The sequence below is a fragment of the Pangasianodon hypophthalmus genome, chromosome 2 (assembly GCF_027358585.1).
Source record: "Pangasianodon hypophthalmus isolate fPanHyp1 chromosome 2, fPanHyp1.pri, whole genome shotgun sequence".
NCBI classification, from domain to species: domain Eukaryota; kingdom Metazoa; phylum Chordata; class Actinopteri; order Siluriformes; family Pangasiidae; genus Pangasianodon; species Pangasianodon hypophthalmus.
In genome coordinates, this window is record NC_069711.1 from 8,942,310 (window position 1) to 8,956,803 (window position 14,494).

Below are 14,494 nucleotides of genomic sequence, written 5' to 3' on the forward strand. Positions count from 1 at the left end.
CATTATGTGGAGTGATTGTTCCTGCTGTTTTCCGTTCAGTCTACTTACACAGCAGCTGCCCAGAACATGATGCCTTTAAAATATACACTATATGCCCAAAGTTTGTGGACACCATACCATCACAGCTATATGTGGGCTTTCCCTAAACTGTTGCAACAAAGTTGGAAGCACACAGTTGTATAGGATGTCTTTGTACAATTTCCCTTCACTGGAACTAAGACGCCCGAACATGTTCCTGCATGACAATGCCCCTGTGCACAAAGTGAGCTCCATGAAGACATGGTTTGCTAATATTGGTCTAGAAGAACTCGAGTGTCCTGCACAGAGCCCTGACCTCAACCCCACTGAACACCTTTAGGGTGAACTGGAACAACGACTGCGCCCCAGGCCTCCTCACCTGAATGAGCACAAATCCCCACAGCCATCCTTCAAAATCTAGTGGAAAGTCTTCCCAGAAGAGTAGAGGTTAATAATAACAGTAAAAGGAGTCTAAATCTGGAAAAGGATGCTCAGCAAGCACATATGGGTGTGACGGTCAGGTGTCCACAAACTTTTGGCCATATCTCGGCATATACTCAGTTATCCAATGGTCCAAAAACACATTATTCTTTTTTAATTATAGTTTTGGTAAGATTCAATAAAAAACCTTTTATGACAACAAAATATTTATGCTGTTTAAACTCATGTGAGAAAAAAATGTAAGCCACTCTGTGATATATAAATGTCTATGGCATGTTTGCTCCTGTGATACCAATTAAAGTGTTTTTTTATGTCTATAAAAGACATCTGGTGAACAGATCCAGTAAACTTGTGCTATGCTATTTGAAGCATGTGTTTGCACAAAGAAATAAAAACATTTATCTGCAGTAGATATAGACTTTAAAATACTGCTGTAGTACTGCATAAGGCTGTACAACCGCTGGGCTCATCACTTGGCAAAGAAAATGAAAGGGATGGTTTAAAAAAAAAAAAAAAAAGGAGGAGCACACAAAGCTGTTCCAGAGAACTGCCCCTTTCACGTCAGTAAACCGGCTTAGGCTGCCGTTACACACCTGAACCTCTGCTTACTGAGGAATAACTGCCTGTTGTGTATGTTACGAGGAGCCTCAGCACAGCACTGCGCACTCTGAATGGAAACAAGAGGATTTCATACACAAACTGTAAACAGCTCATCTGGAAAGGAAATGTCCACTTGGATTTCCACGACATGGACTTTCTGACATTTTATTTGCTCCTCAGTTTTAGCTGCACTTCAGCATGTGTTCCTGAGGAAGAAGAGGTCAAGAATGGCTGGTGAGTGGGACAAAAAAGCCTAACAAAATAATGATAATAATAATAATAATAATAATAATAATAATAATAATAATAATAATAATAAGCACAGACAACAAAATCTCTGTGTGTGTGTGTGTGTGTAAAGTGTGTGTGTGTAAAGAATATAGCAAATAGTAAATGCTAATTTATGTTTAAATGACAGAAACACCTCTCTCTCTCTTTCTCTGTGTGTGTGTGTGTAAATAATATAGCAAACAGTAAATGCTGATTTATGTTTGAATGACAGAAACCCCCACCCCCGTGTGTGTGTGTGTGTGTGTGTGTGAGAAGGTGTTTCAATCAATTAAACACAAATCAACATTTACTGTTTGCTATATTATTTACTACTACTCTGTGTGTGTGTGTTTCTGTCATTTAAACACAAATCAGCATTTATTATTATTATTATTATTATTATTATTATTATTATTATTACTATTATTATTATTATAAAATTAGCCTATTCATTCATCTTCAGCAGCCGATTTAGAGCCGATTTAGAGATTTAGCCTCTCTCTGGAACAGTGGGTGTTGCCAGTCCATCACAGGGCACCACACACACTCATTCACACACTCATTCACACTTATGGGCAAGTCGTCTAGTGTACCTACCGGCATGTTTTTTGTGAGATGGGAGGAAATCCACTCAGACATTAATGCACAGGACTGGAGCTGTGAGATGGAAACCGGCCACAGAGCCGCGCTGTGATACTCCATTAGCCATTATTACACAGAGAGGCTGCATGATGTAGCATTAGCTTTTCCCACTAATATCACTAGATGCCATTTTCAAGTAGTCGAATTATGTAGCGTATATAATTTTTTTAATGTTTCAGAGAACTAACATTTTAGTCTGTTTATGACTTAAAGATGGCACTTTGTTTTTCACATTTGTGTATACTTCATGTTTATAAATATGTTTGCATACATCATTTGCATTCATCTTGCTGCTTTTGTTTGGTATGATAAACTCACATTTCCATTAGATTTGCATTGCAGGCTGTCAAACAGACTTTCTCTCTCTCTCTCTCTCTCTCTCTCTCTCCCTCTCTGTCAGAAATAGCCTACTACAACTCGTTCCTCAAGAAGTTCAGCTGAAATTCCTTGTACCTTGCACATGGGAAAACATACCTGTAAAACTGTAAAGTTACACCCTTCTTCAGGGGTAGCCAACGGTCTTTCAAGAGTTTTAATTTTATAGGTTATTGGGAATGAGCTACTCAATTTTCTTTTGTTCTTTCTTTCTTTCTCAATAAATAAACAGGGAAAAATGGTCAACGACTAATACTTGGGGGAGGGCGGAGAACAAACTATGCCTGAATTCACTACACATTTTAGAAGGTTCTTGCAAAGATGAATCCAACAGATTTGACTAAAAGATCTAAGATTTTTGCACAGTACTGTATTCTTTAACTAAATCTTATTGTCATGGATATTAGATATACACCAATCAGCCATACCATTAAAAGCACCTACCTAATATTGTGTAGGTCCCCCTTGTGTCACCAAAACAGCTCTGACTCGTCGAGGCCTGGACTCCACAAGATCCCTGAAGGTGTGCTGTGGTGTCTGGCACCAAGACGTTAGCAGCAGATCCTTTAAGTCCTGCAAGTTGCAAGGTGGAGCTGCCATGGATCAGACTTGTTTATCCAGCACATCCCATAGATGCTTGATGGGATTGAGATCTGGGGAATTTGGAGGCCAAGTCACCACATTAAATTCTTTGTCATGTTCCTCAAACCATTCTTGAACAATTTTTGCAGTGTGGCAGGGCGCATTATCCTGCTGAAAGAGGCCACTGCCATTAGGGAATACTGTTGCCATGAAAGGGTGTACTTGGTCTGCAGCAATGCTTAGGTAGGTGGTATGTTTCGAAGTAACAGCCACATGAATGCCAGGACCCAAGGTTTCCCAGCAGAACATTGCTCAGAGCATCACACTGCCTCCGCCGACTTGCCTGCTTTCCATAGTGCATCCTGGTGCCATCTCTTCCCCAGGTAAGCGATGCACACTCATCCGGCCATTCACATGATGTAAAAGAAAATGTGATTCATCAGTCCAGGCCACCTTCTTCCATTACTCCATGGTACTGTTCTGATGCTCACGTGCCCATTGTAGGCACTTTCGGCGGTACACAGAGGTCAGCATGGGCACTCTGACCGGTCTGCGTCTACGCAGCCCCATACACAACAAGCTGTGATGTGCTGTGTGTTCTGACACCTTTCTATCATATCCAGCATTAACTTTTTCAGCAATTCGTGCTGCAGTAGCTCTTCTGTGGGATCGGACCAGACAGGCTAGCCTTCACTCCCCACGCACATCAGTGAACCTTGGGCGCCCATGACCCTGTCGCTGGTTCACCTGTTGTCCTTCCTTGGACCACTTTTAGGTAGGTACTAACCACTGCATATGGGGAACACCCCACAAAACCTGCTGTTTTGGAGATGCTCTGACAGTCGTCTAGCCATCACAACTTGGCCCTTGTCAGAGTCGCTCAGATCCTTACACTTACCCAATTTACCTGTTTCCAACACATCCATTTTGAGAACTAACTGTTCACTTGCCTAATATATCCCACCCCTTGCCATCGTAACAAGATAATCAGTGTTATTCACTTCACCTGTCAGTGGTTTTATTGTTATGGCTGATCAGTGTACACACAAAAAATCACCTGTAAAAAGAATTATGAAATTTTATTACATGCGTACATGTGTACAATGCAACAATGTTTTTTTTTCACATAGCCCATATTTCACAAAATTGCACATATCTGCACTTTATATCGGTACTGTCAGATGTGACGCTACATGAATGCAATTCAACTGGTCTAACAGGTGTAGCACAGGAGCTAAAGTGGACAGTGACAACTTTAAAGAAGGTTACAAGTCATTTTTTTTGGCTATGTTTAAGCTAAATAAGTAGGAAATAAATTTTGTCAGGTTCTGTATTTCCTGCACATTTTAGACAGTCACTTTACAGTGCCTTATCTATTAATTAGCAAGACAAGGGTGACAAGGGCAAGAAAAAAAAGACTTCCTAAGACAGAGCTATGAGGAAGAAACCTTGGAGGAAATAAGACTAAGACTATTGGCACAGCTGCTTTTATTTCTTTATACAATTACCCTTTGCAATCATAACAGCACTGAGTCTTCTCCTCTAATGTTTGATAGTTCAATGTCTGCAGAATCAAGCTTTTGATATGACCATCCCAGTCCCTTGACCTAAAGCCCATTAAAAACCTGTTGAAGTATACAGAGCAAGAAATCTGAAACCACTCCTCAATACAGAATCTCTCAGATCCTACAGGGTCCTAGGTGGCATCTCTGGCGGCTCTCCCCTTCCTCTTAGGTTCTCAGTGCGGTTTAAGATAGCCACAACAAAGGCTTGATTCTATTGTCTTTGAATCATTTTTTCTGTATTTTTTCGATCATTGTCCTGCTGTAAGATCTAACCATGGCTGAGTTGTAGCTTGTAAGTTGTAAAAAGGTTGCCAGGACATTTGGAGGAAAAATATTCCAAAATCCCAGATCATCCACCATACTTTTCTGTGTCCTTTTTATGCTAAACCTATCTTGAGCATTTATTGCCAAAAGATTCTATTTTTGTCTAATTTGACCATACAACCTGGTACCTGTCAGTGTTCCAGTAGTATCTGGTAAGCACCAGGCACTTGTGGTTAGAAGAAAGTAAAGGCTTTTGTGATAGCGGGCCTCTGTACCGCACAAACTGTTGCACTTCTGCACTCCCATCTTCCCTTTTACCTCGCCCATAAGAAAGTAAAAGCCTCCTTAAACACCAGCCCCGCTTTTGCCTGCTGCAGCACTGAGTCACGACACTTTCTTCTGGCATGACTTGGAAATAGTTTATTGGCATGGAGATTAATGATATTGTACTTGTGAAAATAACAAAATTATAAGCAGATGGAAAATGCATTTATGCTAAACACACACACACACATATATGTATATATATATATATATATATATATATATATATAAAATGTTAAAAAAGGACTAAAACATATTCCACTGTTCACACTACAAAGGAACACAAGTGGCCACATTACATTTGTAATGTGAACAGTGGAATATGCCACTACTTTTTAGTTTTGGTTTTGGGCTGCTTTTGTCAAGCAGATCTAGCAACGCTGCTGTCATATCAGCTGTTTCATAACAAAAGAAGTCATCCATCTTTAATCATACCCAATGTAGATGTGACAATCTGTTGTCACCCAGAAGAGAAAGGCTTCCCTTTTGACTCTAGTTACTTCAAGGTTTGTTCCTCACGTGATCTCAGGGAGTTTTCCTTGCCATTGTCACCTCTGGTTTGTTCGTTAGATCAAAAAACTACAACTATTTTTCTGTAAAGCTGCTGTATGACAATGTCTACTATAAAACCACTATTAAAATAAAATCAAATTGAATTGAATTGGATTGAGGTGGACTGCTGATGAACTGTTTCAGTGTTTAATCATGTTTTCTTTTCCCTTTAGAGTCTCTGGTTACGTCATCTACAGTGAAAAATGAAAGATGAATCAAACCAACTGCACCGAGTTCAAATACCTAGCATACACTATCACCTATACCATAATGGTTCCAGTTGGATTTTTCAGTAATTTGGCTGCTCTGTTTGTGTTCCTGAGGCAGACAACTAAGAAGACACCCAACACTGTGTTCATGACTAACCTGGCTATTTCTGATGTTTGCTTCTCCTTAACGTTGCCCTTTCGCCTGATTTACTACTTTAGGGAATGTCACTGGGATTTTTGGGACTGGCTGTGTCGCTGGTGTGTGTACTCTTTCTATGTGAACCTCTATACCAGCGTGCTGTTTCTCACGAGTCTAAGTGTGCTGCGTTATCTCGCTGTGGTGCACCCCATTCGAAGTAAGACCCTGGTGACTATTCGGCGGGCCAGTTTGGCGTGCTTTTGCATTTGGGTGTTCGTAGCGATCATGTCCAGTCCTTTCCTGATGAGAGGGACTAGGGAGGATAACGGGAAAACAAGCTGTTTTGAAATTAAAAACACGACAGACTGGAAACGAGTACAACAACTCAATTATGTGGGACTGGTCTTTGGCTTCTTGATCCCATTTATCATCATCCTGGGCTGCTATGGGTGCATCATCCAAAGACTATTTGCCAATTGGAAGTTACACAATCGAAGGCAGAGCCAGCGCCGGCGCTCTCTGTACCTAATCGTTGTGATCCTCAGCACCTTCCTGCTGTGCTTTGCACCATACCATATAGTCCGCACACTTCATCTGCATGCCGCTGTATCAGGGAACACAGAGCGGGAGACGTACCTGCTCAAGATTTTGGTCATCACTCTGTGCATGGCTGCATCCAACAGCTGTCTGAACCCCCTCCTATACTATTTCGCTGGGGAGAGCTTCCGAACCTCCTTTAGAAGGGCCTCACGGCGCATGACAATCAGCTCGTTAAATGATAGTATACGCCTGTCACGATATTCATGGATTCAGAGGAACAGATCAGGAAGCCAGAGGAGGAGGTGTCAGTCTACAGACACTGTCCTGGGACCAGAGAAAAAGTTGAACTTAGATAATCAGTAAAGAGAAATAGAAATGTCAAACTATATTTAGCCTATAGACTCAAGAAAACATATGAAGTAATCTTTAAAGAGAGACTGATGCTGTATTTTCAGGTAACTTATTCTACTACCACCTTTCAGTGACATAATAGAAAATATTTGTCAAAAACAGTGGCATCAGAGATGCTGCCATGTGCCAGAGGAAGCAGTTAATGAAAAATTTTCTATATTTATTTCCTAGTAAGTGGAGGCATAAATTAACTTTTCCAGTTCCAGGCAATATCTAAATAAAAATGCAAGGTAGATGAAATTATGTTACAGGCCCATCTTACTAAGCATTAATATTTCCACTGTGTTTGTTTGTTTGAAATCTATAGTTCTCCATCACTACATTGACATTCATGTACCACAGTAATTTATTTATTTATTTATTGTTACTTTTGGAACTGGCTAAGAGTTTCTATCAATCAATCAATCAATCAATCAATCAATCAATCAATTGATTGATTACATTTGATTATGAACCTTGAATTATTTAGCTAAATGACAAAATTCACAAATGTCATAGTTTTACATTGAGAAAGGTGTAGAAAGACTTAAGGTTTTAAGGTGTGCATCACAAAAATGTACTGAAAATCCATAATTTGACCTGATACTGAGATACATGCAGTTACAGTGGCTGAGCTCTTCCATTGTCTTTATATTGAGATCGTGTGACACTATAATTGCACACAGGTAGTTCAGCTAATTACATGACTTAGGATAGCAAGTGGTTGCTAATTTAGGGCATTAATTGCCACAGAGATCACAACTTTTGCGATTTTTTGTACATAATTTTGCATACTACACACTGATACATTGATCCCCCATTTCACTATATTATTATTATTATTATTATTATTATTATTATTATTAACAACAAATTCTGCTTAATTTATCAAAAGCTGGAGATTTTATTTAAACCTATCCCTCCACCCTCATATATGCATTAGGGTTGAATCAATACACAAAAATCAAATTCATTACTCTACAGTATGGTGATGTTTTTATACAATAACATTTTTTGACACAACAAAAATAAACACTGCCTGAATATGTGCCGTAGGTTTCCATTTTCAATTGATTGAAACTTAATAATGACAGTATTTGTGCAATCCATTCAGCATATAATGAAACAAAAGCTGTGCAGTAGACACATTGCATTGCACTGGTAGGAAGGGTTGCCAGGTCTCAACAAAATTTTTATTCCAACCTCAACCAAAAACTGCACAAATAGCTGGAACTATCCCCCAAAAATTGGGGAACTGGAAAAAGAAGTCATATTTTATTTCTATCTATGTTGGAAAATTCACCATGGCACAGACATATTTCTGATTTGTTTTTTTTTTTTTGTTTGTTTGTTTTTTCAAAACTAACCCAATTAGGCGTCAAATCTCCAGCTATCAATGAAAGCCACGCCGTCACTTAGCTCTCTCTACTTCAAATGTGTATTTGAATTCTACATTCTCCACTTTCTAAATATGAACTTCCCAATCACCACTGTAAATTCTTAAAACCCGGACAGGAGAATCCTCTACTGATATGAGAAAAAGATGAAGCTTTTTTTGGGACGGAGTGTGGGCTTGAATACATTTAAATGTTTATTAGACCTCACATAACATAAGCAATATTTTATGATGAAAAGCCTACTTTGTTATGCACTCTGTTGAATGAATTATTTGATATGCAGACATACGAAATTTTGAGCCATGTACTAAACGATACAATATACCATATCCTTACAGCCCTAATAAGCATGTATGAATAGTTGATAGTTGATAGTTGATAGTTGATAGTACTATATATCAGGTTTTCCTGAGCTGAAATGTTTCCATTTTGCATGTATCCCAACCTGAAGTTTCGAAATCTAGTAACTCCGAAAAGTGAAAAATTAGAAAAGATTTCATTCCCGTTCCTTCATTCCATTTCCTCCAATCTACATTTATTACTTATGGAAAGGATTATACGTTTACAATGTCATCCACATCAGTCTCATCACTGAAGGTACACTTGCAGCATTTTGTTGTCTCTTTATTCAACATATCACTATGATCAGTCTTACATTGGTGGGTAAATAATCACTGATTAATTCAGTCAGTTTTGTTCTGTTAACTAAATTTATTGTTATTAATGTGTTTTTATAAACGTTAACATTTTAAAACTTGTCTGCTGTCGTCTGTACAGAGGGTGTAAATGCTAGTTTCTGTTTTGATGATGTGATGGCACAGGAACACAGTGCATAAACTGATAGCTGCTATCTGATTATGGACTGATTAGGCCTATGACTGTTTTGCTAATGTATGTAGGTATCCAAAAACTTTGTCAGATCGTGAGAAAGTCACACTTACCTAGAAAGGTTTTAGACATCTTTATACAGTCTGACTGTTTTTACCACTGCATTTGTTAAACTGACTACTAACCTGATGTGATACTGGGTTACTGTAGCCTTTCTGTCAACTTGAACCAGTCTGACCATTATCCAGTGATATCTCTCATCGGCAAGGCGTTTCCATCCGTAGCACTGCTGCTCACCGGATGTTTTTTTTTCCTTATAGCACCATTCTGAGTAAACTCTAGAGACTGTTGTACGTGAGTATGTGAGTGTTTATATATATGTATGTAAGTATAAGTACATATACATACACACACACACACTGACCGACCACTTTATTAGGAAAATCCTGCACATTCATGCAGTTATCTAATCAGCCAACTGTGTGGCAACAGCACAATACAAGCTATCGTACAGCTACAAGTAAAGAACTTCATATCATTCATCAGAATGGGGAAAAAGTGTGATCTCTGTGATTTTAAGTGTGGCATGGTTGTTGGTGCCAGATGGGCTGGTATTTCAGAAACTGCTGACACCTTTTGTTTGTAAATGCACTCTTTCTGGGTAAGAGTCTACCAACATCTAGATTTGGCCATTTTATTCCACTCTTCCTTGCAAAAATGCTCCACATCTATCTGTGAGGTGATCTCCTGTGCACAGCCCTCTGTCATCCCACGGGTTTTTGATAGGATTTAGATCTGGGCTCTGACTGGACCATTCCAAAACATTAACCTTCTTCCGCAGCCATACCTTTCTTAACTTGAATTTGTGCTTTGGGTCGTTATCTTGCTGGATGGTGAAATTTTTCTTCATTGTCAGCTGGCTAACAGACCTGCAGATCTTATGCAAAAAAGATTGGTATTTGGAGATATCCATGATTCTCTCTATCTTGAGTGGAGCCCCAGTCCCAGCTGAAGAGAAGCCAGTCCTTAGCATGATGCTGCCACAACCATGCTTCAACATTGGGTGATAAACTCTCATGTTTTTTGTTTTTTGCCCCAAACATACATTTTACAATTATGCCCAAAAAGGTCTACTTTGGTCTCATCAGATGATAACATATTTTGCCACATGGATTGGGGTGATTGTATGTACATTATATGGCTAAACATTTGGACACCTGACCATCACACTCATTTGTGGGTCTTCCCCAAACTGTTGCCACAAAGTCAAAAACACACATTTGTTTAGGATGTCTTTGAATGCGGTAGCTTTAAGATTTCTCTTCACTGGAGCTAAGGGACCAAACCTGTTCTAGCAGGACAATGCCTTTAAGAGGATGGACACTAAATATTTGATTTAGCTTTAATGTTCACTACTCTATGTAGCATTTTTTTTATATGTAAAAACTTGAATTTATTATTTTTTGAAGCAATTTTGCAGTCTTTTGCAGTCATTCATGGACTTAAGACCTTTAAGACCTAAATTAAGATGAAATCATATAAAATTGTCATTCAAAGGTATTAATTGATGGATAAAGTACAATTTAAACTATATATACACTCGCCAGGCACTTTGTAATAGAACACCATGCTAATACTGGTAGGACCCTTTGCTCTCAGAACAGCCTCAGTTCTTCATGGCATGGATTCCACAAGGTGATGGAAACATTCTTTTGAGATTCCGATGCATGTTTACATGACTGCATGTAAATTATGGCCATAAATGGATGCACAGGGTCAGCAACAATAATCAGATAGGCTGTGGCATTCAAACAAAGCTGTATCGGTATTAAGGGACCAATGTGCGCCAAGAAAACACTGGCCACACCATTACACCATCATCAACAGCCTGAACTGTTGAAACAAGGTAGGCTGGGTCAATGGATTCATGTTGTTGACAAATTCTTACCCCAGCATCTGCAGAGTGCAGCAGAAATCTTCAATCTTCAACTATCCAGTTTCATTGAGCCTGTGCCCACTGTAACTTCAGATTCTTGTTCTTGGCTGACAGGAGTGGAACCTAATTCAGTCTTCTGCTGTTGTAGCCCATTTGCCTCAAGATTTGATGTGTTGTGCTTTATGAGGTGCTTTCCTGCTCACTACAGTTGTAAAGAGTGCTTATTTGAGTTACCATAGCTTTCCTGTCAGCTATGGTTTCTGCCTGCAGAACTGCTGCTTGCTGGATGGTTTTGTTCCACACCATTCTGTATAAACTCTAGAGACTGTTTTCTGTGAAAATCCCAGGAGATCAGCAGTTTCTGAAATGCTTAAACCAGACTATCTGGTACCAAAAAACATGTTGAGTCAAAGTCACTGCGTCACGTAACTGCATGAATAAGCAGGCAAGTACAGGTGTTTTTCTGATAAAGAGGCCAGTGATTGTAAATATAGATAGGGGACAATGGAAAAACAGGCAGCTCTTTCACACTAAATACAGAGTCAACCTAAGAATTATTAAAGATGGGTTTAAAAAAATGATGAAAAAAAATTATGTGGATAATTTAATCACACACTGAAAATGAAAAATATAATCTCCAATTGAAGTAAATTTATTCCAAGAAAAAAAAGCATTAGCATATCAATGATTAAGTAAATTCCCTTTACAATTAGCTTTAGATTATGAAGAATTTATTTAAGAATGTATTAGTTTATATTAATACACTTGCTCTATCATTTGTATTACAGACATCACTATTGTCAGAGTTGTGCTGTTAATTTTCCATAACAGCAACTATGCCAGTAGTGCTGGCTATAATTCAAATGATAGGCTGCTCAAGTGATCACATGTTATTAAGGTGAGGTGCATATACAAGGGTGAGTCAAATGAAAACTTGCAAATACAAATACATTGGCTTGCAAATGTATTAAACCCCCTAGAATTTTCCAGATTTGTCTGAATCACAAATGATAAATGTACATATTCTTTCAGTCAGCATTTTTTTTTTATTGAAAACTCGTGTTCTCTTTCAGTGAATTTTCAAAGTCAAAAATTGTTATTGGTCAGCAAGTATTTCAAAGAAAATTAAAAACTGAAAAAATGCTGCTTGCATAAGTATTCAACCCCCCAGACTCTGGAAGATGAAAGATATTTTCTTAACGAGGACAGACTTGACTAATAATTGGCCTTCACTTGTGAAATATTAAAACAGCTTCCATTTTCTGTACAAAAAAACACCTCAATCGAACTGTCTTTTAAGAGACTTGTCATTCTGAAGGAAAGGAGTGAAAATGAAGACTAAGAAGCATTCTTAAGAAGTTAAAGATAAGATAATAGAATTTCATAACTTACGAATAGGGGGTAAAATTATATCTAAGAGGTTGGACATCCCAGTAAGCACTACTAGATCAATAGTGAGGAAGAGGAAGCTGCCTCACACCACCTAAGCGCACATCATCCCTACAGTGAAATATGGTGGTGGCAGCATCGTGGCCTGGAGATGCTTTTCATCCTGAGAACCTGAGCTTCTTGTGAAGATGGAGCAAAATACAAGGGGAGATTACAAGAAAACTTGCTTCAGTCTGCTGTTTAATAAAAAAAAAAAAATAAAATAAAAAAAAAAATAAAGTTGGGGAGAAACTCTTTCAGCAGTACACTGGTTCCAACCACAAGGCCAAAGCAACACAGGAGTGGTTAAAAACAAAAAGGTGAATGTTCAACAGGGGCCAAGTCAAAGTCCAGATCTGAATCCCAATGAGAATCTGTGGCACTGTTTGAAAATTGCAGTCAACAAACATCTATCCAACCTGAAGAACCTCTAGCAAAGCTGCCAGGAAGAATGGGTGAAACTACTTCCGAACTGTGTGCAAAGCTTGTAGGGACTTACCCCAACAGACTTAAAGCTGTTATTGCAATAAAAGGTCTTTCTACCAAATAAGTCTGAAGGGGTTGAATTCTTATATTTTTTTTCAGTTTTTAAAAAGGTCTGCTAACAAAGAATTTAAAAAGAATCCAACTATTCAAATATTAGGCTTATTCTTTATATGTGTATAATATTATTTTAGCTATTTATTGCAGCCATTGAGCTTTTCATTCTTGAAATTTCCATGGACAAAACACAGTAAGTCCAAGCTGATGTTATTTATAGGCTGACTAGTTTTTGACTGAGTTTTGGATTACGTCCATTCAATGCAAGTTACCAGTCAATAGGCTAATACCTAAAAGAACTAAATAATAAATGTAATAACAGTGATGATAATGGGTTGATTTCAATCCCAATGAAATATAGTGGTTACAAAAAAACAAAACAAAAAAAACAAACATATAAATCATAGAGCCCTGGAGATCCCCAAACCCCATTCTGAGAATCACTGGATTATACAACACTGGAACAGTATAGCGAAAAATAAATAAGATTACTTGTACTTTCCCCGAAAAGGAAAGCCATCTCTACAAGGATGAATAACAATTAAAGACCTTTGACTAAACAATTCACAAAAATGTTTTGCATTACAAAAAAAAAAGTACTGCCTGCTACCCCAACTGCCCTTAGACAACTTCTAACAAGGAAGTTTTATGTAAACAAGTTTTAGGTTTTGTTTACCAGCACAGGAAACCAACAATGAATGTCCTTGTTTATCAGTACAGATGATATATGTGGCAAGGTTGGGGTTGTATACACAAAAACTGAATTTGAATTTAGGAAGTTAGTAACTGATGCAAACAGAAAAACAATCAACAAGCTGTTTATCCTGTGCTGTGTGCATGTTTAATATCTTACTACTGGGTTTTATCAGAACCTTGCTTATGTCACACGATCTCATAAAAATTATTTTGCTGCCGGGTGTCAGTCGGGACAACTGGCAAATAAACCTTTGAGTGCCTCCTGTTTTCTGGTTAAATAACACTCGAGCAAACTGCGCCATGCGGAAAAAAAAAAAAGTTTCTAAATGTGCCAGTATGAATTAAAGAACCGTCCACTTCCCATTTTCAATGCAGCAGGAAGTGTACCAACATTTTTTTTTTTTTTTTTTTTTTTTAAATACACTAGGAATTTGAATACGTTGTTATGTATTATGTTTCTAACAGAAAAGACCGTTGCACTTTACATTTGCTATTAAGGCTATCATGGGAAGAGGCTTTGTTTTAAACAGTTTTATTGGCCTTGAATTTGCATTGATCTTGAGAGCCACCTGTTTCCTTACCTATTTACAGAAACTAGTATCTTTGCACAAGTACTGGTGTTCCACTGGGGAAAGAAGTTTACTGTGATTCGAGTGATTTTTTGCACGTGTGTTCTGTTTAAGCATTAGTCTAACACCTGACCTCAAATCTGACCTTAAAGCCAATCTGGAATTTCTACCAAAGCATCCAAACAGAGA

At 38.2% G+C, this 14,494-nt stretch overlaps 1 protein-coding gene across 1 annotated transcript; it reads left to right on the forward strand.

Moving 5' to 3' along the window:
• Positions 1-221: 221 nt before the first annotated feature.
• cysltr3 (cysteinyl leukotriene receptor 3) lies at positions 222-12,642 on the forward strand. The gene is made up of 2 exons (XM_026924543.3): positions 222-1,293; positions 5,807-12,642. The coding sequence occupies exon 2, from the start codon at positions 5,844-5,846 to the stop codon at positions 6,882-6,884; it is 1,041 nt and encodes a 346-aa protein (XP_026780344.3). The 5' UTR covers positions 222-1,293; positions 5,807-5,843; the 3' UTR covers positions 6,885-12,642.
• Positions 12,643-14,494: the final 1,852 nt, after the last annotated feature.